General features: G+C 47.3%; 2 protein-coding genes across 3 annotated transcripts in view; one reads left to right on the forward strand and one right to left on the reverse strand.

Moving 5' to 3' along the window:
• TESC (tescalcin) overlaps positions 1–27,460 on the forward strand; it is a 40,764-nt gene extending 13,304 nt beyond the window's left edge. Inside the window, exons 2-8 of one of the 2 annotated variants that reach the window (XM_075898176.1) lie at positions 6,511–6,580; positions 12,974–13,054; positions 17,956–18,017; positions 18,193–18,254; positions 18,358–18,465; positions 19,896–19,943; positions 20,954–27,460. In XM_075898176.1, coding sequence (XP_075754291.1) covers positions 6,511–6,580; positions 12,974–13,054; positions 17,956–18,017; positions 18,193–18,254; positions 18,358–18,465; positions 19,896–19,943; positions 20,954–21,031 — 509 coding nt within the window. In that variant the 3' untranslated portion in view covers positions 21,032–27,460. Of the gene's footprint in view, positions 1–6,510; positions 6,581–12,973; positions 13,055–17,877; positions 18,018–18,192; positions 18,255–18,357; positions 18,466–19,895; positions 19,944–20,953 lie in introns of both variants that reach the window. The other variant, XM_006128313.4, reaches the window with a different exon arrangement.
• The window catches only part of FBXW8 (F-box and WD repeat domain containing 8), an 81,678-nt gene continuing 79,640 nt past the window's right edge, over positions 25,710–27,747 (reverse strand). The window contains exons 11-12 of the mRNA XM_075898175.1: positions 27,373–27,517; positions 25,710–26,969 (exon numbers count right to left, since the gene is read on the reverse strand). Of these exons, the coding sequence (XP_075754290.1) occupies positions 27,373–27,517 (145 nt within the window). The 3' untranslated portion in view covers positions 25,710–26,969. The remainder of the gene's footprint in view (positions 26,970–27,372; positions 27,518–27,747) is intronic.

A 27,747-nucleotide genomic window follows, 5' to 3' on the forward strand; every position in this document is an offset into this window, starting at 1 on the left:
ACGTGCCCAAACTCAGGTTATGTCTACCCTACAGAGTTTTGTCAGAAAAAACAGACTTTTTTCCAATAAAACTTGAGGAATGTCCACACTGCAAGAAAATGGAAAGAACGGAGGGGGGGTTCTGGCATTGGTAATCCTCATTCTACAAGGAAGAAGCCTTTTTCTGAGAGAGCTCTTTTGCAAAAAGGCGTGTGGACAGGGAAGAGGGAGTTCTTTCGAAAGAAGAGGAAAGAGGAGAAAGCACAGGTGCCCTGGTGGCCACTCCATCTGTAGCAATCACAGCTTTTTCGATGCACTTTGGCTGTGTGGACTCTGTCTTTCGGAAGAAGTTTTCTCAGAAGATCTCTTCCGTAAAAAGCTTCTTCCTAAAGAAGCCTGCAGTCTAGACGTAGCCTCACTGGTTGAGCTGAGAACAGAACACACCTGTCCTACTTCCAAATTCCCCGTGCTAATCACAGATTTGCTCGGAGCATCGTGATGGCTGGGAGAGTTAGAGGTACCATTTCACTGCCAGGAAGGTTTTTTGTCACTCTTTGTACATTCCCTGGGCTGTATAAGGTTCTGGTTTAAAACCAAGTTCCAGATGCTTAAGACTTCCTGGCCCCATTGTTTCCATGGTAATGGTGATGTCATCAAGTGGCAATGTGAAAGGACAACAACTGATCACTAAGCTTTGCAAGCAATGTGTAGGAAAAAAGTTTCCAGTAATGTGCCACCCTTGAAGAGAAGTAAAGCATAAACCAGAGCAGGATTTTAAAAGTACTACATGGCCATGCTGGAGACCTAAGAGTAACAGGGCGAGTCCCACTTTAAGAACTAGAGAACTGAAATACAACAGAGTCCTGATCATTCAAACAGTTTGGCCAAACCCATCACATTTGGCCAAGGGCGCCAATAGACAAGGACACAAGCTACTAATTTCAAGGGGCCCAGATGTTGGCCATCTGGATGTGTGCAATGGGTGTGGTCACAGGAGTCCCCTTGGGAATTTTCCCCAGTGTGCTGAACATGCCACTGGTGCCCACCTTCTTGCTGTCTGGGGCTCCCCTCCACCGCGTCCTGCTGGGCCAGATCCTCTGGCCTCTCCAGACAAGGCACAGAGTTGGGGTTACTGCCCCCTGCAAAGCAATGCAGACACCGAACCACTTCAACTGTGGGTGGACACAGTTCTAGGGCTCAGCATACAGGAACCCAACCTCCAAAAGGGACCAAAAGCCCTCAAATAATCCATCTTTCTCTGCATAAATGTTTTACGCAGGAAAAACTTATCAGGTAAGCTACTTTTATCAATAAAACAGAGATAGGCATAGTGGTTGCTCCCTTCAGCTAACAATTATTTACACTGGGCCTGAAAGTAAACAAACGTGTTTTTATTAAGTGCAAACAATAGGATTTAAGTGGTTGTAAAACAGACAGATCAAATAAGTTACCAAATTAAAATGAAAAGAAAACACATAGCTAGTTCTAATTCACTAAAACTTATTGCATGCAAATTCTCACCTTGAAAAGCCGTTCATATTTCAGGCATAATCTTCACGTCAGAGACAAAAATCTTTTGCTCTGATTTGGGTTCTCAACCCTCTTTAGAGTCCTTTGTATCCTTTTAGGGTATTCCGGGCAATTTTGCAAGCCCTCTTAAACAAAGGGCTGATCACGTCCCATTGCTTAAATAGACTTTTCCCCAGGGTGGGAATCTTCTGACTTACATCCTCCCTTCCGTGGATAAATACCAGGTTCAAAATTATTCAGGTTATTCCTGAAAATAATTGGCATAGCAGCATTGCGCAAGAGAGTTTTTCTTGTGCAAGAAGAGGCAGTGTAGACAGCTCCTTCTGGTGCAAGAGCCTCTTCTGCAAAAATGGCAGTTTATTAGGTATGCAAATGAGGCTCAGCGATATTCCACGCGTAGCCTCATTTGCATATTTCTCATGCAAGAAGCCATGAGTGTAGACATAGCCCTAGTATGGTTACTGAGCAATGCAAGTGGTACCTAGACCACAGCAAAAGCTAACATCAAGAGACCTCTACCGCGTGGGCTGGAAGGCAGCTAGCTTTTAGCTCAGTGGGTAGAAGCTCCTATATTCTGCTTCAGAGGTCCTAGGTTCAAATCCACCCTGTGGTGGTTACACAAACAAAGCAGAAGGCTTCTTTTCCCACTGCTAATAATTGCTATCGTCAATATTTATGCAAGTTTGAAAAGTACCAGCCCATGACTGGTTTGAGTTCTGTAAATGTGAACATGAGTTTCTGGCAAAAGATCAGCGAGTGAAAAGAAAAGAACTTCCACCAAGACATTCAGAAGTCAACCAATCAGTGATCGGTCTTGCCAGAATTTATTGCTGGTTCGTATTAAGGCAATTTCCTCTTGCAGTAGGAGGGGAGCACTGCTAGAGCATTGAATCTGAAGTTTGTCCAAGGCTCTGTAAGACTTGCAGTGTGGTGTTGTGTAATTTGACTTCCTGCTCTTGCCTCAGCTTTCCCATCTATAAATTGGGGATAATTCCTACTTATTTTGTGGCATGTGTTTTTGTAAATCTCCTTGAAGTTTGCAGCCAAGTGGTGCTCTATGCCAGTGAATGGAATAGAGTTCACTCCCAGGCATGGAGTTTTTACTAAGGTGGTAGCATTAGTTGTAAGCTCCATATGGTTGGGGTAAACGTCAGAGTTTTTGTTCTCCCTGCATAAACCGCCCTAGGCCTTTCCCCACATAGTTAGTACGTGGCTCAGATAGTATTTCATATGTTCAAAGCAATTTACAAACATGCCCTTCGCACACCCTTCTGAGATAAGCAAGTAATGACACCTGATTTACGGCTGGGAAAACAGAACTGCAGAGAGGCTAAGTGACATGCCTACTGCCACAGAGGGAGCCAGTGGCAGTGCTGGAATAGACGCTTCGTCTCCTGAAACCAGTCCTGCGCTCTTTGCATGATTCTTTGCATGAATCTTCTCTGCTGCTTTCCAAATAATGTAGCACTAGCACAAGGGTGGGCAATAATTTTTGATGGGGGGGATGCCAAGATTTTGGAAAAGTGGCATTCTTCCAGGATATCAATGGAGGAATTCCAGGGTCTGGCCGGAAACTTGGGGTAAGGGATTGGGGTGCAGGAGGGAGAATGGGGTCTGGGAGGGTGTTTGGATGAAGGAGGCAGTTGTGTCCTAGGGCAAGAACTGGGATGCAGGGTTTTGGGATGTGACCTAGGGTAGGAAGGGACTGTGATCTGGGGCAGGGGACTGGGTGCCAGATCTGAGAGAGGATTTGGATGCAGGAGGGGGCAGAAGGTTTGGGTATGTGGGGGGGGACAGAGGGTTGGGGAAGGGAGGGGCTGGGATGCCAGAGGCAGGCTCTGACTAGGAGGCACTTACCAGCTGAAACCTAAGGCAGACTGTCTGCTGCAGGCTGCTCACTGCTCCATGTGGCTCTGCTCTGGGCATGGGAGGGAGGGATAGGGGTAAGGGGTCGAGGAGGAAGGGAGAAGGCTTCCTATACTGCCTGTGCACCTAGCAAAAATTCTCATCTCCCATGGGCCAGAAACTGAGAAATGGAAGCTAAGAGATTTTGCTGGGGGATGGGAACGGCATGAAAAGTCTCCCTCCTCAGCCATCTGGAATGGAGAACAGCTGGCTTTTTAAAGTGTGAGCTGTTCTGCCGCAAACCAGATCTGCCCCGCTGGCAGCCTCTTGCCCACCTCTGCTCTAATGGGCGACTTTTCCAGAAAGTCACCCGAGTTGTGACAGAGCTGAGTATCAAGCCTACTCCAATGTCTCCTCTTAAGGAAGTGACACATTCCCAGTACTCCATGGCACCAACATGCAACTTTCAGGAGAGCTGCTTGGAGCATTGAATCGTGTCTACATTAGGCTGCGTCTACACTAGAAGCGCTCCAGTAGCACAGCTGCAGCTTCACTACTGTAACACTGTACTGAAGACATTCATTCCAGTGAGGAGGGGGCTTTTCCACTGCAGTAGTAAAGCCACCCCCTGGAGATATGGCAGTTTCCCAAAGACTTTGTCCATTGCCCTAGCAGTGTCTTAGTTTGATTTAATTCTGTCTCTCAGGCTATGTCTACACTACCGCCTTTTGTCTGCAGAGACAATGCAAATGAAATACTCATTAGCATTTGTCGCACTGTCATTTGCATATTCTCTGCCAATGCTTTTTGCAGAAGAGGTTTTTGCGCAAATACAAACAGTGTAGACAGGGCCATTTTGCGCAAAAGAACCCTTTTGCACAAGATTCTGTAGACCTCCTTTTTTGAGGCTTAAGGGATCTTGAGCAAAAGGGGGGTTTTGTGCAAAACTTCCCCGTCTACACTGCTTATTTTTGTGCAAAAACCTCTTCTGCAAAAAGGTCACAGTGTAGACGTAGCCTCAGGGGCATGGAGTTTTTGAGTTCCTGTGTGATGTAGCAGAGTCAACCTAAATTTTAGGTGCAGAGCAGGCCAAGGTGTCTGTATCCATTTTTTTCCATCTATTGTCTCTCCTCACTTCATCTCTCTCATATCCTGGGCCTGGCACAGTTACAATTACACTCTCTACATTAGGTCCACAAGTTGAATATGAGTCAACAGTGTGATGCTGTTGCAAAAAAAGCAAATATGATTCTAGGTTGTATCAACAGGTGTGTTGTAAGCAAAACTCGTGAAGTCATTCTGCCGCTCTACTCTGCACTAGTTAGGCCTCAGCTGGAGTACTGTGTCCAGTTCTGGGCACCACATTTCAAGAAAGATGTGGAGAAATTGGAAAAGGTACAGAGAAGAGCGACAAGAATGATTAAAGGTCTAGAGAACATGACCTATGAAGCCAGGCTTCATGAACTGGGCTTGTTTAGTTTGGAAAAAGGAAGATTAAGGGGGGACATGATAGCGGTTTTCAAATATCTAAAAGGGTGTCACAAGGAGGAAGGAGAAAATTTGTTCCTCTTGGTTTCTGAGGACAGGACAAGGAGTAATGGGCTTAAAGTGCAGCAGGGGTGGTTTAGATTGGACATTAGGAAAAAATTCCTAACTGTCAGGGTGGTCAAATATTGGAATAAATTGCCAAGGGAGGTGGTGGAATCTCCCTCTCTGGAGATATTTAAGAACAGGTTAGATAGACATCTGTCAGGGATGGTGTAGACGGAGCTTGGTCCTGCCTTGAGGGCGGGGGGCTGGACTCGATGACCTCTTGAGGTCCCTTCCAGTCCTATGATTCTATGATTCTATGATTATTCTAAAGGTGCCACTCATGAACCTGGATGCACAAAGAGATTTTCACTTTTACTGGTGGAGATGCACTAGCTGTGCTTTCCTCTGGAGTAAGATTTTCACCTGACAGGCTTTCTACTGGACTGATCGTCTGCGATTCCCCTAGATGCAAACGCTAGATTAACACACCTTCCTGTGAACACAGCATGGGGCTTTCTTTGCAGCACCAAAAATATGACCCTTGCTAGGAGTGCGTGCAGCAGAGGGGAGCAGGGAAGGAATGGGGAATGGAGATGTTCTGAAAATACCCACTGGGCGTGCAGCAGCAGTTAAAAAAGCAAACGGAATGTTGGGAATCATTTAAAAAGGGATGGAGAGTATCTTATTGCCTCTGTATAAAACCACAGTACACCCACACCTTGAATACTGCATGCAGATGTGTTCACCTCATCTCAGAAAAGATATATTGGCATTGGAAAAGGTTCAGAACAAGGCAACAAAAATTATTGGGGTTTGGAATGGGTGCCATATAAAGAGAGATTAAAAAGACTGGGGCTTTTCAGCTTAGAAAAGAGGAGTCTAAGGAGAGATATGATAGAGGTCTATACAATCATGACAGGTATGGAGAAAGTAAATGTTATTTACTTTTTCTCAAAACACAAGAACTGGGGGGAAGGGAGGGAATATCACCAATGGAAACTAATAGGTAGCAATTTAAAACAAACAAAAGGAAGTTTTTCTCCATGCAGCATATAGTCAACCTGTGGAACTCCTTGCCAGAGGAGGTTGTGAAGACCAGGACTTTAACAGGGTGCAAGAAAGAACTAGATAGATTCATGCAGGTTAGGTTCATCAATGACTATTAGCTAGGCTAGGTAGGAATGGTATCCCTAGCCTCTATTTGTCAGGGGATGGAAATGAATGACAGAAAAGGGCTCACTTGATAATTACCTGTTCCTGTTCACTCCCTCTGGGGCATCTGGCATTATGCTCTGGGTGTGTGATGTGATAGAGATGTTCCAGGTGTATTCTCTCTTGTGGGAGCTTTCTCTGAAGGCAAAAAAATATGATTATTATCAACAGTCAGTAGCTGTAACAGGAATGAGATCCAGGAAATCTGCCCAGCCCCTTTTCAGTGCATCTGCAGGAGGTGAAAACGTCCTGCTGTGAGTGTCCTCCATGCTAGTGCTGTTTCCCCCAGGGAACGTCTGGCAGGGTCTAGGAGCCCTATGCTGAGACCCCACCTGGTTGGAAAGTTTCCGCTACTGGCAAAGCAGATGAGGCAGAAGAAGTTAGTGACAAATGATCTTTCTGTCTTCCTAGTCACTTTGGAACAAATTGAGCACCTGCATCGGCGATTCAAGCAGATAAGTGGGGACCAGCCAACAATCCGGTAAGATGCTTCCTCTGTCTTTATTCTTTCTTCATTGCCCTGGCTGGGTTGTTTATAAACTCAGACCTTTAGGGCACTGGTGCTCTTCCTGTCTCTCCCTCTGGAATTACAGAAAACTACCTAGCACCATCCGGAGCACCGCACAATACCATGCGTTACAGGTGACTGGTTTTTGGAACTGCCCAGAGACAGAAAGGGAGAGAGAAAATGGACGTAGTATGTCATAGCAGGAAAAGACCATATTTAACTCAGAAGGGAATGGATGCCACAACATAGGCCGTGTCCAGACTCAGGGGTTTTTTCGGGAAAAGTAGCCTTTTCCCGAAAAAACTTCCCCTGCGTCCAGACTCAAGCCGCGTTCTTTCGAAATTATTTTGAAAGAACGCGGCTTTTCTTTCGATGGCGGTAAACCTCGTTTCACGAGGAAGAACGCCTTCTTTCGAAAGTTCCTCTTTCGAAAGAAGGCGTTCTACAATGTAAAGAGGCCGTCTTCGAAAGAGAGCATCCAGACTCGCTGGGTGCTCTCTTTCGAAAAAGCGGATTTCCTCTATCGAAAGATCCGCCTGCAGTCTAGACGCAATCTTTCGAAAGAGGCTCTTTCGAAAGATGCTTTTGAAAGAGCCTCTTTCGAAAGAAGCCTGCAGTCTAGACATAGCCATAGAGCTGCTGGAGGAACCATCCCATTTTTGGAATTAGACTTTCAAACTAAGTTCCGGGCCTCTCTTTGGTCACTAAAGAACCAATGATATTTTTCACAAGTCACTGGTGTCCATGTTGCATCTTTCTTCCTGGAGTTAACTAAGTACTGCTTTCCGTTTCTGCTACCAATGTATTTACTCCTTTCTTATCTTGCAGTGTACTGTTGTTATATGCTGTTAAACATTAGTCTTGTTTCCAGAGGTGCCTGCATTCCTCAGCTATTAAAATATTACAACAAATTGAGTTGAAACAGTTTTCCCCCAGCATAAAATAGTGTTTTGTCTAAAATGAATATTTTAAAAAAAAGACTAGAAATAAAATGAAATGAAAATGTTCAGTTTTTACAAAAACTTTTTGGCTACATCTAGACTGGCATGATTTTCCGCAAATGCTTTTAACAGAAAACTTTTCCGTTAAAAGCATTTGTGGAAAAGAGCATCTAGATTGGCACGGACGCTTTTCCGCAAAAGCACTTTGCCAATCTAGACGCGCTTTTCCACAAAAAAGCCCCGATCACCATTTTCGCGATCGGGGCTTTTTTGCGGAAAACAAATCAGAGCTGTCTACACTGGCCCTTTTGTGCAAAAGCTTTGCACAAAAGGGACTTTTGCCCGAACGGGAGCAGAATAGTATTTCCGCAAGAAGCACTGATTTCAGACAGTAGGAAGTCAGTGCTTTTGCGGAAATTCAAGCAGCCAGTGTAGACAGCAGGCAAGTTTTTCCAGAAAAGTGGCTGATTTTCCAGAAAAACTTTCCAGTCTAGACACAGCCTTTTTGTGTGTGCCAAAAGTCCCAATTTTTTGAAAAAAAAAAAAAAAGTGGTAGTGGGTTTTTTTTTGTTTTTCTTTTTTGTTTTGTTTTGGTTTTTTGTGTGTATGGAAAAGCAAGAGGCTCTTGTTTTTCAGTTTTGTTTTTCAATCTGTAAGCTGATAGGAAATTTTGAACAAAAAAAAAGATGTTTATGTGCATGTGCTTTGAGACCAATGCGGCGGTCAGAATGCTTTGCGCGGGGTTTTGCGGCTGGCTCGTATACAATGGAGCCACTTTCTCAAAACAATGAATTATGATGACACTCCATCTCTGCTTGTGACCTCTCAGGATATAAAGAATGTCAAAGCAGTGAGCTGTGCCTATCCGAGAGGGTAGAAAAAGAACCAGGAGAGGTAACAATCAGAAATCTGGTCTCCACTTCCTGTTATTGCAAAAGGTTCTCCGAGTCCCTTAAGTGATCTTATCCAATGGGGACACTTTATGCTTATAACTTGACTGTCCCTGTTAATAAGCTGTGGCTCTGGCAGGCAATGGTGCTTCTGAGGAAGCTTGTTTTATACACATCCAGATGTTTATCTCTCAGCACAGCCACTTATCAAAAAGTGACTGTGCAAAACGCAGTGAGATGGGGGTACGAGGCTGAGCCAAGAGAAAAGATGTAGTGGCATAAAAGGACTCGTCTCACTCTGTTAAGCCTGAAAGGGCCCCCATTCATCCTGGATCACTGTGACTGCTCCTCTTAATGCAAGACCTGGCCAGGCGAGGAGGCTTAGAACAACGGACAATTTTTAGCCAATTGTTACTGTTTCAGGTGCCATAAACCTGAGATTATTTTGCAAATGAAGCAGCACAGAGGAACTCCTCATGCCTCTGAGAACTTGGTCTGCAGAATTCAGGTGGGGATTTGTGTGTGTGATCATTGGACCACGAGGCTGCAGAATGCTGGAGGGGAGACCCTACAGGGCCTTTTTCCCTCGCGTGCGGGACTGATGAGAGGAGTGATATGTGGGAGAAAGGGAGTTTAAGGAGTCTTCAGAAATTCTTCCCAGATGAGGGAAGAGCATAAGGAAGTATGGATTCTGCAGAGAGGCCCTACATGGATATAAGAAAAGGGAATCCCTCTCTCCACTCCAGACACAAGGCCTGCTTCCCCACTGCCTCCCAGTGGGGGGAACCACCTACACCTGAAGGAAGTGGGTATAAATTGTTATCACCAGGGCAACAGTGTGTCAGGTTCTGCTATCCAGCTTGTCTCGCCCCACATCCCCATTTGCCCAGGTGTAAATGACTCCGGGGGCTGCAAGGCAGTGAGAAGATCGGGCGCTGGATGTAGACCAGGGGTTCAAGATCATTCCTAAAGCTCTCAGCGTCTGGGCTCTAAAATGGCAGAGGAATTTGCTAGCAGCCCCATTCCCAGCTCTGGACACTGGCCCACTAAGCGCTGTGCCACGAAGTGGTGTGGCACGTGGGAGACTGATGGTATCGAGTGGGGAGGACCCTTCCGGAAGGAACATGCTGCCATCAGGATGTGGTGAGCGCACACGCAGGGATATTGGTGGGGAATCGCAAGCTACCCACTTAGGAACTGGGAGGTTGACTCCTAACCTGACTCTTTGATGAAGGTGAAGGTGGTGGAGGAGTCCCCAAAGCCAGTGCCTGAAACTCATCCCATGTCCCAGCTAGATCCCCACCTCATCGCATATCCCAGCTTTGTTCCCTTGTTCCAGAGTTTTGCTCAGCTAGCCATGAGATTCCCACCGGGTTCTTCAGGAGACGCACTGACTGCAGGGACAGGTCCTTGAGCCTGCTGTGTCTCCCTCCACGGGAGACTGGCCCTGCTCAGTAAAAGCTGCTCAATCGATAGCATGTTTTCCTGCGCTGATGCAATCTCTCAGTAACCAGCCACCCCGCGTTCTCCAGGGCGCCGTGATGAGTCAGCCCTACCTGCAAGAAGCCACAGGTCTGACCTTTCTGCCACTGCACAGTCAGCTGGAGACTCAGCTGTGACAAGGTGGCAGTGCTCTGTGGTACAAGCTGACTGTCAGGAAGGTGCTGCAGCAGACCACAGAGAGGCACAGAAACCTGCTTTGCATAATTTGCCTGTCACTCTCTCCCCATGTCTTCAAGATAGAAAACAAACCTCAGCGGCCATGATGACCAAGAAAATAAATATTGCACGATGCAAATATCTAACCCTCCGGGGGCTCCCCCTGCTCTAGCCTGGGGGGGCGTGCACCAGGCTCATTAAAACGAGTGTCCCTGAAGCAGAGCACGGTGCTGCGGATTGGCACGCGGTGACTCCTGCCTGAGAGGCCCAGCACTGCTTTGCTGTCACTTGGTTGTGCCAGATGACTTCTTCTGCTGGAGGGAGGTGCAGTCTGTGCCCCTGGAGCAAGTGACCCGTCATTGCTGATGCCCTGTGTGGCTCTGTCCCCCTACAGCCTCTTCCACAGTCCGGCTTAGGAACCCCCTCAACAAGCACTGAGGTGGGTTAGTAATCAGAGTGCCTGGGCTACCTGCACCTCTGGCCCTTCAGGCTCTTGTCCAGTGCAGTCCATCCCAGGTCCTAGCCTGCCATCTGGCACCAGGGGGAATAATGTGAGCATGACCTGGGTTGCAATCCCCTCTCCAAGGGTGATTAGCTCGGCAGCCCTGAGAGACGCAGACCCTGATGTGCTGTTCCCTCCGGGGCAGTGACAAACAGCCTCCGTGTGTGCAGAACAACAGCGCGTCTGAGAGAACTTATCCTGCGAGAGCTGCCTAGCTATTGGGTGTCTAACCACCTTCCATGAGGGACCAGCTCCCTACGGATCCTTCCTAAGAACATCTCCCTTGCACCTCCCTGGGGAGCCTCTGACAACTGATACTTTCCACCCTCCCCCACAATTTCTCCTCTTCAAATAGGGTTGCCAGATGGTTTAACCAAAAATACCGAACACCCTTCCCCCCCCCCCCAAAAAAAAAACACCAGGGAAAAAAATCTGTGGAGGCAGGAAAAAGTTGTTGAGAAAAAAAAAGGGACCCCAAGAGTTATTAAGCAAGCAAGCAAATAAATAAATAAAACATTAAAACAGCATGGCCCCTTTAAGTGCATGCAGAGTCAGAATATGGATAGGAAGAGGAGAGGTTGAGCACTAAGACCCAGAGAAGGCATTGCTTCCCCTTCCTCAGGTCTTTAGGCTTTTTGCTGGTGGCCATCTTTTTTTCTTGGTCGAGCCAGAAGGGAGCTTCCCTGCGGAACCAGGTAAGCAGGGGCACCAGAGGCTGAGCCCAGTTGTTGAGTATGTCATAGGGTTGCCAGGTGTCCAGTATTTTCCCCTCCTGGCAGGGAAAAAAACCAGAAAATACCGGACATTTTAGGTGGCCACTATTTTCTGAATTTTTTCACTGGACAGGAGGTGAAAATGCCGGACTGTCTGGATGAATACCGGACACCTGGAAACCCTACGCTCAGAAAAGTTTAGCAGAAAAGTTTTTCCGTTAAAAGCATTTGCGGAAAAGAGCATCTAGATTGGCACGGACGCTTTTCCGCAAAAGTACTTGCGGATGCATGGGCCTGTTAACTCCTGTCGTGCATGCGCCTCTCTGCCACCCGAGCACCGGAGCCACCTTTGGGACAGCCTTTTCTCCCTCCCCATGAAGCAGGGGGGTGACAACTGCAGGGGAATGCCAAGCACAAAGGGAAGCAGCACTTTCCTGGAAAGGCTGCTGCGCTCTAGTTTTACACCTTGGCTGCTTCAGCCATTGGTGCACACATGCAGATGCAGAAAGGAGGTAGTGGAGTTGGCAGAATTGCTCCCCCAAGCTCGGACCAATAAAAAGTCATGAGTCAGGCCCCCTAAAATCATGCGTTTAAGAAAAAGCACATGTTGGGTTCTTTTAATTGGCTTTCTGGGGTACAAGCATTTTTTGAGATGATGCTCTCCAGCTTTGCTCTGCAGTAAGGATTAGAAACTTTTTCAAAAGCTTTCCTGCATGATCACATGACTGCAGGAGCTGTGACTTTAAGCAAATAGCATGACCAAGAAATGCTGGGTTTGAGGTAGCGTTGCTTCCATAACACACAGTACTGATAAACATCCTTTGTACAACCCATGCTGTTGCCAGGGAGTGTAGAACTAGCATAAAGCCAAACAAAAGCTGAGTGAATGGGGAAAAGCAGCCAAATGCAGAAAGCAACAAAGCACAAGGGGCAACAGAACAAGAACTGAGCAATGCAGCATCAGTGAAAGTGCCAGTGAAAGACACTATTTCCTCCAATCCTTTCCCAAACAGACCACACGTAGCCTGGGTATTAACTCCTGGTAGGGTGGGAGGGTCTGCAGCTCTGCTAGGCTGATGCAGCTGGCTGCTGATGACGTTCTGCTCACATTGCAGGACAGGTTCACGATAAGATAACTAATCTGCGTGGCATGCTAGAATATGAGAGCAGTGCCTGGCACATGTTGGATAAATGCTCTGTTACCAGAGGGGTTAAAATAATGGAGCCTTCATCAGTGAGGCTTTGGGGTGGTGTTTTTTGTTTGTTTGTTTTTTGTTTTTGTACATTGCAAGCATTTCTTACAGCAACTAAGTGCAACGGTCAGGTCTGGCTGTCCCATTAGCACACAGCTGCCAGTGATTGGCAAGGTCCTCTTTCAGTTTTGTGAGTTGTGTTGCACCTGTGTGGTGGTGTTCTACCTGCCTTTGCTCTGCTGGTTAATTAGCACAAGCAAGCTGAGCCTGAGGCAGGGGTGAATCTGACGAAGCTGCGTTGCTTGGGCACTGGAAAATGGATAGTTTGTCGTAGTCTGTGACCAAATGGTCTTGTGCACTTCATGGAACCAGATTCACTTTCCTGACCCAGCCTCTGGTGCCTTGTCTCTGTTTTCCTTTCTGCTCAGATTCACCTGCATGTTGGTGTTGTCTCTGTTTTCTTTACAGCAAAGAGAGTTTTGACAGGATCCCCGACCTGGAGTTCAATCCAATTAGGTCAAAAATTGTTCGTGCCTTTTTCGACAAGAGGTAAGACAAGCATCTCTGGCCACACTGGCCAGGGGGTTGTGTGTGCATCGGGTGGGGGGGAGAGGGCGGGGTTGTGTGTATGACCTTTTTCATTTCATTTAAACTCTAACATCCTCAAATAGTACTGGAGAGAAAACACAAGGGCTGCGTCTAGATTGGCATGATTTTCCGGAAATGCTTTTAACGGAAACGTTTTCTGTTAAAAGCATTTTCAAAACAGAGCGTCTAGATTGGCACAGATGCTTTTCCACAAAAGCACTTTTTGCAGAAAAGCGTCCGTGCCAATCTAGACGCGTTTTTCCGCAAAAAAGCCCCGATCGCCATTTTCGCAATCGGGGCTTTTTTGAGGAAAACAAATCTGAGCTGTCTATACTGGCCTGAACGGGAGCAGAATAGTATTTCTGTAAGAAGCACTGATTTCTTATAGTAGGAAGTCAGTTTTTGCAGAAATTCAAGCGGCCAGTGTAGACAGCTGGCAAATTTTTCCGGAAAAGCGGCTGATTTTCCGGAAAAACTGGCCAGTCTAGACACAGCCAAGAAGGGCATCCTGGCTGAAGCCCTGGCCAACCTCAGTTTGGAGTATAGAATCCCACCAGATAAAGTCTTGGGGGGAAAAACCCCAAATGATCATGCCTAGATGCATCAGGAACATTTAGAGGCACGTGTGCAGTTTGGGGTCTGAGACAGCACTGTTAAAGTCCCAAAGGATCTGAAAAGGGCAGGGCAATTTGTCTGCATCTGAACCTAGTGCGTGAATAATTGACTGGATAGTTCTAGCCCACCAGCTGATACTCAAAACTGTTTCAGTCCCTTGGGAATTTCATTTTCAGTGTTACTAACCACTGGTTATGGGAGTGGCCCTACAGTAGCGCTTGCGACAATCAGGGTCCAGACAACACAGACCAAGAGCAGGGGATCTGAACACCAACCGATTGTACACAGTGTCACTGTATTATAGACATACATCCTGCATTATACACATACACCAAGTTGGGTTTTTTATGAAAGCCAGGGATGCACTGGTGATCGTTACCATTGTGAAATGTCTGTATTAACATGAAAGCAGGTTATCAATGTCCTTATATAAAGTCAGTAAACAGACATGGGGAGAAACAGGTTTTCTCCCAGACAGGAGGGAAGCATTATGGAATCAAGTCAAGGGAAGTTCTATGACCTATCAATCAGCAGGTAGCGGGGGTGGCAACACAGAGAGGAACAGCAGGAATTCAGGCCAACACTTGAAACAGAGACAACAGACATTGGGTAATAGAAAGAAAAGAGACTGGAAGAGACAAAGAAGCCTAGCACTGAGTTCAGGGGAGCCGACAGAATTGCCAAGCCCCTGGGCAAAGGGTGTGCGTTGGCCTAGTTTTGTGCTCTAGGAAGAGGCAAGGCTCTAGTAAAAAGGGGTGTGGCTGGGGGGAGCCGGTCCTTAGTGCTGCTGGACCGCACGGTGTCATTCCCTCCCACCCCCAACCCGCCCAGGGCTCTGGCCACCAGCAGTAGTGGTGGCAGTGGCCAGGAGCGCCAGGACATTTTGAATCGCAGGGTCTCGGGACAGCTGCCCCCTTTGCCTCCCCTGTTGGCAGGCCTGGCTGTGTTGAATCCAGCGTAAGAATGGGCTGAAGGACAATTGAGGTGAGAACACGGCGCGAGTGTGTCAAGTTCGCTTTTACTTTTAGAAGTGTCGTTCTGTTTCCCGTCATTGGTAGCCAGCTCCAGTCCCTCACCTGAGTGTCACTTCCATCTCAGTTCTTTGGGAAGGGATTTCATGCTGTTGCTGGGTCACCAGTGAGCCGAACGAACAGGCCAGTGCTGCGAACTGCTGCTGTATGGGAGTAGCAAATTTGAGAGTGCCGCAGCAAACGGGGTGAGTTCTGCGAGAGAGAAGTTCTCGGAGCCATTGGTGTCACCCTGTCAGGAGTATCCAGGCTGGGGAAAGCCAGGGTGATGTCATTCTTACAGATAGGCAGAACAGACAGCTGTGTGGGGGCATCACCAGGTCTTAATGTCCACCCACTCGCCTCTTCCTATCCCTGTCCTGTGAGGCTGTAGTTAATTTAAAACTGAAATAGCCAGCCAGAGCTATTAGCAGGCCATCCAACCTGTGAAAGAGCCAATCAAGTGGTACCCAAGCCATGTAACAGGCATCTGCCAACCCCAGGCATAACCCGTCAGTTTCTGATTTGACTGTGTTAGTGCAGGACCTTGGTTTAAAATCTGCTTCAAAAACGTCATTAGTGTGTTGCTGAAGATCATAAAATCACATCTCTTAAAAAATCCTCACTCCTGTCAGGCATTTACTTTAATAGGACTGTATAGGGCCCCATAAATCCTAAAGACAGCCCTGAGAGCAGCCTGCTGATGCTGGTGGTGTCAGAACTTGGGAGGGATGTGACATTTGGGGGTTTGCATCACCACCTGCTCTGAAACTCTGGGTGCCCATGCTGTGCTGCTGTGATTCCAAGCCTGGATCCCACTAATCAGCCAGCCTGCAAGCTACCAGGTCACATCCTGGCTTCCCCTGCCCAGGTCCTTTTTCCAGACTCCAACAGTCGGTCTTGGTAGTGGCCAGCCCTCTCCCGGCCCCATCACAGAAACTATTCTGCTCCTATTACTCCTTTACAAAGTCAATATATGCGGCAGTATATCAATGGACCTAGAGACTGGCAGACACCTGTATTTCAAGCACAGCACTGAATTATAAGTTTATTAAGCAGAAAAGCAATAGGTTTAAGTGATACCAGATTGAAGGAGTATGGATAGAAACAGTCCCAAACAGAAGTAAAAATATGCTGCTAATTCTAAAACTTAGTTTCTGTGAGCTACAGTCTTTGCCTAAGGAGATTTCTCGCCTGTATCTTGTTCCCAGAGATTTCAATCCCATAGGCCCATTTTTCTCAGAGGTACAAGAGCCCTAGCCTCTTTTATGGGCCCTCTAATGTACAGCTATGGGTCTCTCCCCATTCTTCTTGTCCAGTAACTCTTTGAAATATATTCTTTGCAAAGTAAACTCAAGCAAAACATCGCTCTCCTGCTGGAGCATAATTGCCCATACTGTCTTCTTGCTCACTTGATAGCTTTATTCATCTCCTCAATGTTTCTGCCTGACAAGCAAACGCCCGTTCTAAGGCAGACATGGCTTATGCATTTTTTGCCAAACACGTTTTAAGAACATAATTTTAGCACATATTTACACCCAAGCACAGTGATGATCAGTAAGGCTGTGTCTACACTGGCATGAATTTCCGGAACTGCTTAAAACGGAATACTATTCCGTTTTCAGTTTTTCCGGAAAAGGAGCGTCTACATTGGCAGGCTGCTTTTCCGGAAAAGGCCTTTTTCCGGAAAAGCGTCTGAGGCCAATGTAGACGCGCTTTTCCGGAAAAGAGCCCCGATCGCCATTTTCGCAATCGGGGCTTTTTTCCAGAAAAGACTACTGGGCTGTCTACACTGGCCCTTTTCCAGAACAGTGTTCCGGAATAAGGACTTATGCCCGAGCGGGAGCAGAATAGTTTTTCCGGAATAGCGGCTGATTTTGTACAGTAGAGCATCGTTGCTTTTCCATAAATTCAAGGGCCAGTGTAGACAGCTCGCAGCTTATTCCGGAAAAGCGGCTGATTTTCCGGAATAAGTGGCCCAGTGTAGACACAGCTTAAGTGATTAATATCCCAAGGATATATTTCATGACACCTTTTGGGTATCCAGTAAAACTTCAGAGTTATGAACACCACAGGAATGGAGGTTGTTTATAATAGGGATGTAATAGTCTAGTTGATTAACTGATTAACCGATAAGCAAAAGTGTATAGGTTAATGCTACAGAGAACACACATTTCCTCCCACTCCTTGCCAGTAAATTTTTAGCAGGCTAGCCAGCAGCCCAGCTCAGACCCAGCTTGTACCAGGTCCTGAACCTATCCCCATTGCAGCTCTGCATTTAAAGTGTATTAGGAGCCTGGCTCAGTTCCAGCTCACCCTGGGTCCAGGAGCTCAACCTCCCCGCCTCCAGACAGGGGCTGCCCAGGGACTACAGAATAGTTGACTAACTGATAAGAATTCATGAGGTTAATCCACTATTCAGTTAACCAATATTGAACATCCCTAAGTTTATAACTCTGAAATGTTCGTAACTCTGAACAAAACGTTATGGTTCTTTCCGAAATGTATCCTCCAAATGCAGCTTTGAAACTTTCACTATTGAGATGAAAAAAACTATGTTCCCTTTTTTTAAAGTAGTTTACATTTAACACTGTATTGTAGTGTATCCTCCCCCTCTCCCCCGTCTCTGCTGCTGCCTGATTGCAAAGTTTTGATCCAAGTTCTGGTCCAAATAAGGGGTGGGGTTGACTGATCCGTTTGTAACACTGGTGTTTGCAACTCTACTGTAGGACATGACAAGAGCGTGTTCAATGTAGTGAATATGTTGGGTCTGACGAGTGGCTAAGCAACCATCAACCTCGGTGTCACAGACATTTCGTGTTAGACTGGTCAAAGCACTAGAAATATAGTGCAGAAATCTAGTCCAGACCAGCTTGCACTGACCTGGGTGGCATGGATGGAGAAGGTGAGCTAATCTTCTTCTAGTATCAGAGGGGTCGCCATGTTAGTCTGGATCTGCAAAAGCGACAAGGAGTCATGTAGCACCTTATAGACTAACTGAAGTGTTGGAGCGTAAGCTTTCGTGGGCAAAGACCCACTTCGTCAGATGCTAATCTTCTTCTAATCACTCTTCTGCTATGGAAAGCCACTTGCTGGCTGAATCACTGCCAGTAGCTTCATGCCTGTCCTCTCTGACCTTGTCATCATCTCATGCTTCTGCAGGAACCTACGGCAGGCATCGGTTGGGCTAACTGACGAGATCAACTTTGAAGATTTCCTGACTATCATGTCCTATTTCAGGCCTATTGAGATGAATATGGATGAAGAGCAGCTGGATCACTTTCGGAAAGAGAAACTCAAATGTGAGACTTACCAGAAGTCCCCTGCTCAGGGCCCTCCCCTCACAGTTTTCCGGGTGGGCTGTACAGACACACCACTTCACCCAATGCTCTCTTTGTAGTAGGGTGCTGGGCTCCAGGATTGTGATTTGGAGATGTCAGCTCCTGGCGCTCATAACTGAGCTCTCTTGTTTCCTAGTTCTCTTTCACATGTACGACTCGGACAACGACGGGAAGATCACCCTGCATGAATACAGAAAAGTAATGTATCGTTCTCGCTTCCGCCTCACCCCAAAAGCCTTCCCCCCAAGCAGTGCCACGCCACCCCTAACTCTGGTCCGACTTGCTTCCTGCTCCCCGCTAGGTGGTAGAAGAGCTGCTGTCAGGGAACCCACATCTGGAAAAGGAGTCAGCGAGGTCAATTGCAGATGGTGCCATGATGGAGGCTGCCAGCATCTGTGTGGGACAAATGGTGGGCCCCTTTGGATGTCATAGGAGTGTGCAGCTGTTGTGCCATGTCTGTGTGTGCCCTGCAGGATAATCTGGTACTGCTCAATGGGAGAGTGTACTGCCCAGCTCCAGTTTGTTCAGCACCTATGCACCACTGACTGCACTCTGGGGATGATTTTGGGTGGAGCACTGCAGGACCTTATGTACATGGAGCTGCCACTGCATTCCCTCTCGCTGTCTGATTGCAGCTGGTTGCATATCTGCAAAATGAGTGCACACAAACCCTGCTGGAGGAGTAAATGTCCCAGCTCTAACCACTGTGTGTGTATAGACAGCTCGGTTAGGTCTCCATTGGCAAGATTTTGTGCAAATACTCTTTAACACAAGAGTTCTTGCATTAGAGTATTTGCGCAAGAGAGCGTGTATACTGGCATGTGCTTTTGCGCAAGAGCATCCGTGCCAGTGTAGATGCTCTCTTGCGCAATAAAGCTCTGATGGCCATTTTAGCCATAGGGCTTTCTTGCACAAGAAATTCATGTTGCCTGTCTACACTGGCCTCTTGCGCAAGAACAGTTGCACAAGAGGGCTTATTCCTGAACGGGCGCATCATAGTTCTTGCACAAGAAGCCCTGATTTCTTACATTAGAACGTCTGGGTCCTTGCGCAAAAACTCATGGCCAGTGTAGACAGGCAGCAAGTTTTTGTGCAAAAGCAATTGCTTTTGCGCAAAATCTTGCCAATGTAGACACAGCCCTTAGGTCCCATTCTGCTTGCACTTAAGTCCCATTGCAGCCTAGGGGGTTTGAAGGCTGGAACTTCCAAGGCTCCTTGGGCTAAGAGGTCCAGAGTCCTGAACACGAAGGAATTTGTTTCCTTCCACTGTCCTAATGAGTCAGCGCTTGGTGCCTGCTCCTTTGGCTTGGCTCAGCTTTTGCTTCTGACTGAGACTTCTCCCTGAGGCTGAGAAGCAGGTGATAGTGGCAGGCTCTGATCTTGGCGCCATCAGAATTGCATTGCTTGTTTGCTCAGAGAGTGATACCATGGCATTCCGGTGCCAATCTACGTCCCAGCAGCCTCAGCCCCCACAAGGCCAAGTGCCTGGGCGCTGGCCTTCTACTCTGTAACTTTTGCAGCTGCATTCCTTTCCTCTAGCTTGATTAGTCTCCAAGCTTCTCCCCCCACAAATATCAGCCCATGCCAAAAACTAACTGGTTACACTTGTTTTCCCTCCTCCCCCTGGTCTTATGCAATGACAATCCTTTGCACCCTAGCACTCAGAGGTAGCTAGGTATTATTCCTGTTTTATGGGGGGAAACTGAGGCACAAATGGAGGAAGAGCCAGGTCTTCTGACTGCCAAGCCCCCAGCCAGACACCCTGTCTCTTCCCAATCTTTTCAGTGCTATGAACAGAACTGGAGTGGCGTTAATTCTGTGTCTCTTCCCAAACCCTAGGAGCCAGACCAGGTGTACGAGGGAATCACTTTTGAAGACTTTCTGAAGGTTAGCAAAGACTTCTGTGTTGGTCCGACTAACTTTTGCAATGGGAGCCTGAATGGGGTGGGAAGAGCCCCTAGGGCTAAATCCAGCAGGCAAATTCATTCCCCAGACTTGTCTTGTGCAGCTGTTGTGTCCCAATCCATTTTGCGGTTGTTGTGACAGCAAACGTACTTGCACGCAGCACCTAATCCTTTTGCACTAATCATGCAGTTCTTCCCAAACTTTTTGGCATCACGCCCCCCTTTCTGATTTTTGAGCCACACCCCCCCACCCCCAAATAGCAGCAAAACTTGTTGAGCAAAAAAAAAGGGGGGGGGCAAAAAGGAACTTGATTGGGGGGGAGGGAGACTGGGACACCTTGCATCCCCCCTGGAATTTCTTCATGCCCCCCAGATGGACACACACCCCAGTTTGGGAACCCATGCACTAATGTGTCTATGGTTCCTGTGCAGGGCTGGCTACCAGTGACCTTGCAAAGGCCTCATTTACCCACTGCCACCTGTCCTTTTGTTAGTAGCAAAGCCACACTGCCCCCGGCTTTTCTCCCCTCCAGCCCCTGCCAGTAGCATAGTAACAGCTTCCAGCGTGCAACACAGGCACTGGCTGGGCAGGTTTCCCATGCGCTGTCTCCTGCCAGTTGCTCAGCGTTGTTCTGAAGGGCACACTTCTAAGAGTAGTTTGGTCTCCACGGCCACTTTGATCTGATGGAGGCTGTCAGCGAGGGGTGCCAGATGGGAGAGTGGTTTGTGTGATGTGGACCTACGCCCCACATGAATTCAGCAGAGACAATGAACCTGCTTCACCATAGAGCTGCCAGGTGGTAGCAACACGTAGCCATTACCAGCCCTGGCACCATCCGTGGGCATCAGCGCAGGTGTGAAACCGATCAGCTCACGGCAGAAGGAATGAAAAGGGCCCCCTGCCTCTCAGGAGTGCCAGCCAAGTACACTCCTGTTGCGAGCTCTACCAGCCCCCCCACCCGTTGCATTTAACTCTGCCTGTTCCAATTCCAGATGTGGCAGGGGATTGACATTGACACCAAGATGCACGTCCGCTTTCTAAACATGGAGCCTATTGCCCATTGTCACTGACCTTCGCCCATCCCAGAGCCACTGGACTGCAGGGAAAGGGGAGCAAAGCCGCGGGCAGAGGAGCAAGGCCGGTGACTACTAATGGCAGGTCCATGCTTTGGGTACCAGATGTCTGTCGTTTTGCTGCGGATGCATGTGTGATGAAATCCTGTGAGATCCCTATGTTCCCACAGGCACAGTGTTGTGCTGTGTAGAAAATGTCTGATTGCAGATTCCTTCGTATAATAAAATTCCCTTTTGTTTTGTACACCTGCCTGAGGAAATGTTACCACCCTTCAAAGTGGCCTGGAACTTGGAAGGGCAGTTTCTCTGTAACTGCCTGTTGCAGAGCAACCCGAGGCTAGCGGCAAGGAGGGGGCATAGGCAGCCATTGGCCTCAGCTAGAAAGCAGCTGCTGCTGTTTCCAGGCACACTGCAAATACAGTAAACTGCTCTCTCCTGCCCTCCTCTAGCCAAGGATAAGCGCAAGCACCAAGCGCAGGTGCGGCTGGGGAAAGGGGGAATGTGTTTTCCTCAGTTTGCAATTTTCGCACTGGTCATTGATAACAGCAGCCAAAAAACCCCAAACCAAGAAGGGACTCGTGCTTAATGTTATAGGAAAACAAGTTAGACTGGGTCTTTGGATCTGCAAGATAACAATGCACAGATGGGCAGGCCTCCCACGTTCAACCTCTGACTCATTATTCCCCACCCTCCCCAATACACCTCCCCTCCCCGAATTGATCATGTGCCTCTGACTCACCTGTCCTCTGCCCACTAACCAATGGGCTTCTGACTCCCACCAGCTGAGCCGTTTCAGACAGCCCCTCCCATCTTTTTGCACAATAGGCTCTTGGGGCAAGTAGCAGCTCTTGCAAAGCAGTTACACAGCGTCTAACCTAGGGAGTGGCCCGTATCTTTGTTGGCATTTCTAGGTGCAGTCACACTACAAATGATAAAACCCCATTTTAAGAAATAAAATCATCTGCCTTAAAAAGTTTCCTTTTCTTCTCAGTTGTACATTTCCACCTCTAATGTGGGGATGGAACAATGACCCATTTAAAATGTTACCAAATGTAGGATCCAGGAATTGAAATTTTCTACCAATGAAAGGGGCTAAGATCCAATAGCCACATGGATGGTCACTTATTCCTAGGCCTGGCAGATTAAAGCAAACTGAGACTATCTTGTTGGCTGATATTAATAATATATATCTTCCTTTGGCGATCTGATACCAATGTAGTCTGTAGTGGGCAAAATAGGGGCAAAAATACCATTTTTAGAAACTCCAGACTGTTTTTAAATAGCTTTTTCTGCAAAATATGTGGCATGAGCAATCTAGGTGGCATACGCAAAAATGTTCCTGTGCCACAAATGAGCAGGTCAGCCCTTGTCCCTCCCCCTGCCTTTGGAAGCCAGTAAATCATTAGGCTGGCACACAGCGTGTGGGTGTACTAGAAATGGTGTAGTACATGTCTCTGCCTTACGCAAGCATCCTTGGGCCCCGTTATGTTTGGTAAGAGAGATTTGCTCTCATTTAAAAATGAGCAAATGTGTGCTGGGAATCTTGAAAATACTTGAGAGCTTAAGAGCAAGTGCTGTCTGGGAGGGGAAGCTTCCTAATTCAGGAGCATCCATGGTGAGTGTCACATGTTATGTTACATCACTCCGGGGTGTAAACCCCTCACTCTCCCGCATCATGCCTCCCACCTCTCCCAAGTGATGCAGGTTTCGTGCTGTCCATACCAGTGGTGACACCAGACACACCCTGCTGAAATGGGATTTTAAACAGGCTCTAGGCAGCATGTGAATGTCCAGGAACCACATGGAGTTGGGGAAGATGAATGCACCATTTACAAGGCGAAAGATCTCTTGTCCTTAGGGCTTAGTACTGCTGCCATGAAGCTCAACCCTCTATCCCTTCCTCCTCTAGAGGTTCTAGAATGGTACAAACCAGTACTGTCCTGCAGTGCTAGCAGCCACCCCAAACAAGGTTCCCTCTAAGATGCAGGGCAGCACAGCCCCTCAGCTGCTTAATGAGCCCCACCCAGTCACGGGCTCAGGGCTCCATGGGGAGCTGCCTAGCTGAGGGAGAGGCACTTCCCCTTCAGCCACAGCTCCCTGCTGAGGACAAAGCAGCAAGAAACTGGGCTGGGAGAGATTCCCTGCTCTGTCCTTAGCAGGGCGCTGCTGCTGTCTCTGAGGGAGAAGTACCCTTCCCCCAGCCAGGCAGCTCTGCATAGAGCCCCAAGCCCCTGGCCTGGCAAGGCTGATTAAGCAGCTGTGGCCATCCTGCTGTGCAGCTTGCAGGGAACCTGGATGCCAAACCTCTGCCCTTCTTCTTGCCAGCCCTGCTGCATGGCTGGACTAATGCACAGGGCTAGCTCAGGGCACGAACAAGCTGCGCTTTACTCTGCTACCAGCCAAGCTCAGCCCCAAAATATCTTGCCTCTATATAGAACTGTGTAATAGCATTGCCTGGTGTCTGGTGTTTGACTCGCACTACCCGTCAAAAAGGGAACTTGGCAGCTCCAGTTTGCACTGCTGAGCTGTTAAGAGTTGGTGGGGTATGGGAGGCTGCCACTAGCAGACTCCCCACCTGGCTCCACATGGCTCTTAGAAATGACCACACCCCCTTCTGGCTCCTAGGCAGGATGGTCGGAGGGGCGGGAAATCATGCACTGCCCCTGTCCTGTGCGCCAACTGTGCAGCTGCCATTGGCCAGGAACGGCAGCACAGCGCCACCTGGTCACGCCTCTTGCTAAGAACATGTCACCACTTCTCAAGAGTCCTCCAACGTAAGTGCCGCCCAGATCCTGCTCCCCACATTCTCTTCCACACCTCAGTCCCCTGGCCCTGCCCTGAGCCCCCTCCACTTCCTAAACACTCTCCCAGAGCCTGCACGTCACACCCCAGGCCAGACCTTAGCTTTTCCCAGGGCTCACACCCTGCACGGCCGATGACCTATATGTGATCGAGCAGGGTTTCCATTTGTTCCTTGTCCTCTTCCTTTCCCAGTCCTTGAACCCTTCAGAAATGTCTGCTGTTTGCAAACCGGGGTGGACTAGCCCTGCAGAGGGAGAGGTGAGTTCAGCAGCATGGAAGGTGACGGAGTAGTACTCTTGACTAATACCCCAGCTCTTTTGCATGAAAAGCTGCTCAGTAGAGGCAAAATCCCACCTCTCTCTCTCTCTCCTTCAAGCCCCACTCTCCCAACAAGAAGGGAACACTTACACCAGGGAACAGGCAAGATCCCGTCAGGAGAGCAGGGTCACTTGATGCCACTATTTCCCTCTTGCAAGCTCCATCCTGCCCAATAATATGTATCTGTGCTTATGGTTGTATTTTATAAGGTGCACACAAGGGTGGGGTGGGAGAAAAAAGGACACACCTAGGGCTGATTTACTCTGGCAAGCTAGTTCAGCAATAAGCTGGAGTTAAGTTGACTTAACCCCAAAAATATAGTCCTTAGGGGTACGGAACAGCTGCCCTATGAGGAGTGATTAATAAGACTGGGACTTTTCAGCTTAGAAAGAAGACAACTAAGGGAGGATATGATAGAGATCTATAAAATCTCCCTCTCCCTCTGCAGAGCCAGTCCTCACTGCTCTCCTGACGGGATCTTGCTTGTTCCCTAGTGTAAGTGTTCCCTTCTTGTTGGGAGAGGGGGGCTTGAAGGAGAGAGGTGGGATTTTGCCTCTACTGAGCAGCTTGTGGTGTGAGTTCTGGGAGAAGCTTAGGACTGGGCAGGAGTGTGGAGTACCGGTTCTGGGAGGGTTTTTAGGGGTGTGAAGAAAGTACATTAGGAAGTTATTTACTCCTCATAACACTAGATCTGGTGGTGTGGGTGTCACCAAATGAAATTAACAGGCAGCAGGTTTAAAACAAACAAAAGAATTTTTCACACAATGCAGTCAACCTATGGGACCTTGGATGCTGTGACAGAACCAAGATGATAACAGGGTTCAAAAAAGAACCTAAGTTGACAGAGGATAAGTCCATCAATGGCTATTAGCTGGGGCGGTGGCCCTAGCCCTGCCTGCCAGAAGCTGGGAATGGGTGTCAGAGGAGAGATCATGCAATGATTCCCTGTTCAGTTCACTCGCTCTGGGGCACCTGGCATTAGCCACTGTTGGCAGACAGGGTCCTGGGCTAGATGGACCTTTGATGTGACCCGGTACGGCCGTTCTTATGTAAAGAGAAGGCAAGGGAGGAATTATTCTGTTGATATAGCTACTGACAATGTTGCCAAAGACAAGGATGCAAGGTTAAGGAGAGGCCGAGTGACTCAGCATGGCATAAGGTTGAGCAAAGGCACAGCAACCATTGTATTCTATGGGGGACAGAGGTAACATACTTGTGTGTTCATCTCCTATATATTTGAGAGTGAGAGTTCTTGCTTGTGTGTGTCTGTTCAAGAACTCCCCCTAAGAGGTAAGAGCTGGGATCACCAAATTCGATATACAGCTTCCTCTTGTCCTAACTTAAAGCGAGGTCAAGGTTAGAATAGAGGGACATCTAGACCAGTTAATGAATAGCCTAGTTATAGCAGAAATGTTCTTCGGTAGATTTCTATTACATGTATGAATGAAACCAGTTGCCCTGGCAGTAGACCACAGAGCAGAAGGAGAGAAGTTAGGCATCTTCAGAATGGAAGGGATTGTTAAGTTACACTGCAAAGATCAGAAATAACAAGGGCTTCTTGAAAACATAAAATGTATTTTATTGTGTGGTCTCCTTGACTGAGTTTTTCCCTACACATTTCCAGTAATACAATGTATTAGAGAAAAGTAACAGGGTTGCTACAACTCAACAACACACAGAAATTTACTTGGGGGTCATGGAAAACATCACAAACAAATACAATAAATAATTGTAAACGATGTCTTTTCTCAGGCAGGAGACGTTACTCTGGGACTAATGTTTATGTGCAGAGACAACACAAAGAGAAACCATTTCACAAAAAGTTTCTCAGCCTGCTCTATACAAAAAATTGTGCTGATTTAAATAAAGGTATAATTTTAAACCCATTTAGCTAAACCAGTGAAAATATGTAGACACTCTGAATCCACTTAAACATGATTTATGTTGGTTTAGCTTTGCACTCAGAAAAGTACAGATGTAAGCTAAATGAACTACCACCAGTTTTAAACTGATGGCAGTTACAACCATGCAGGATTTGGCGCCAGCTTAGCCAAATCAGTTTTTAAACCAAATTTAGTTAAATCAACACAGGCTCTCTCTGTAGACAATGCCTTAGCTCTAACTTCTCTTATTCAGGGTCAGACCCAGCAATCCTTTAGCATGTACAATTCTCAGAGGTCAACATAGGTTAATCACACAGAGAAGATGAATGACAGAATTTGTATAATCATTTAGTTTGCCAGCTATGTCCTCTCTGCTTTGCTAAATGGGGATGATCAGTCTCTAATATCATGTTACCTCAGTGATTTTACGAAGGTTCATAGAATTACTCTTAGAGACATCCAGAGAATCAAATCAACTTCAGATATATATAGGGAGGCAGTTCAATACAAGGCACTGTACAGCAGAGACCAGGGGAATGACAGCCTTTCCCAGTACTACATAGGGATTAGCCAACCTTAAAACCTTTAAGAAGGCAAATCCTTACAATAGTAAATATTTATGAACCTTTAATGTACAGGTCTGGACATTTTTCAAATTAAAACGTCTTTTAAAAGAATTCTGAAGTGTACGGCAAGCTTAGTTTCCATGCTGCTCCAGCCTGGACGAGAGCGAGTTGCCGCCTGTGAAAAGTATACTGCGCTTCGTTCAGCTGCAGATTGTTGGACATGCCCTCCAAAACACACAGGCTGTTATGCAGGAAAGAGATCTCAAGGTTGCGGCTCTCCAGTAGGCCTTCTCCCAGTTCTCGTTCCTTTCACTCAGGACAGCCAAGCATATGCACAGGTTTGAGCTTCTCTGTGCCCTTATGATCCTGTTGAGAAAGCATTCTCTCTCATTTTGCCACTCAGGGGTCTCCTTTCCCACACCTTGACACATCGATCTGCCATGAGGATAATCAGCACTCTTCCTATGACCAGTAGGAATTGGACCATTTCCCCAGGTTTAAGTCTCCCACTTATTCTTCAATCTCCACTGACTAGAGCAAAGGTCATTCTGGATTATCAGTATGTTCTAGTGGTACTTTTGGGGACAGCCTCAGCATCAGTTCATATACCTTCAGTTTTCAGCAAGAACCCAGCTCACTAATTATGCTGTATCAAATCAATGCAATCATAGTAATCCCTTTTTTGTGATTCCCTATTTCCTTTCTGCTCCATGTTGGTTCATAGTGGACTGGACCACAGAAAATCAATGAAAAACCATTCCTAAATTACCTAAATGTTGTCATAGGGGACAGCAAGGCCAATGTTGTAGTTGTAACCAATCACTTCATCATAGGAAGAACGGCAAATAGGAAGGACACTCTCTCGAACCAACTGGTCCACTGAGAATTCGTAGGCATAGATGATTCCTCGATGCCTAGGCCAAAAAGAAAAAGAGGACAATGTGCTATTCTGACTTGTGTTACAAGCAAAGTTAAATCTTTACCAACACAAAAGAAGTCTGTATCCAGTTTCCAGAAGCAGCCAACATTGGTTGTTTCAAGAAAGCAAATAAGGCTCAAATCATCATGAACATCTGTGCAATATTGTAGGTAGAAGGAAATCCCTTCCCGGCCTCTGAAAGATTAAATTTGTTTCACTTACTTT

Source organism: Pelodiscus sinensis, chromosome 15 (assembly GCF_049634645.1).
Source record: "Pelodiscus sinensis isolate JC-2024 chromosome 15, ASM4963464v1, whole genome shotgun sequence".
In the NCBI taxonomy this organism is placed as follows: Eukaryota; Metazoa; Chordata; order Testudines; family Trionychidae; genus Pelodiscus; species Pelodiscus sinensis.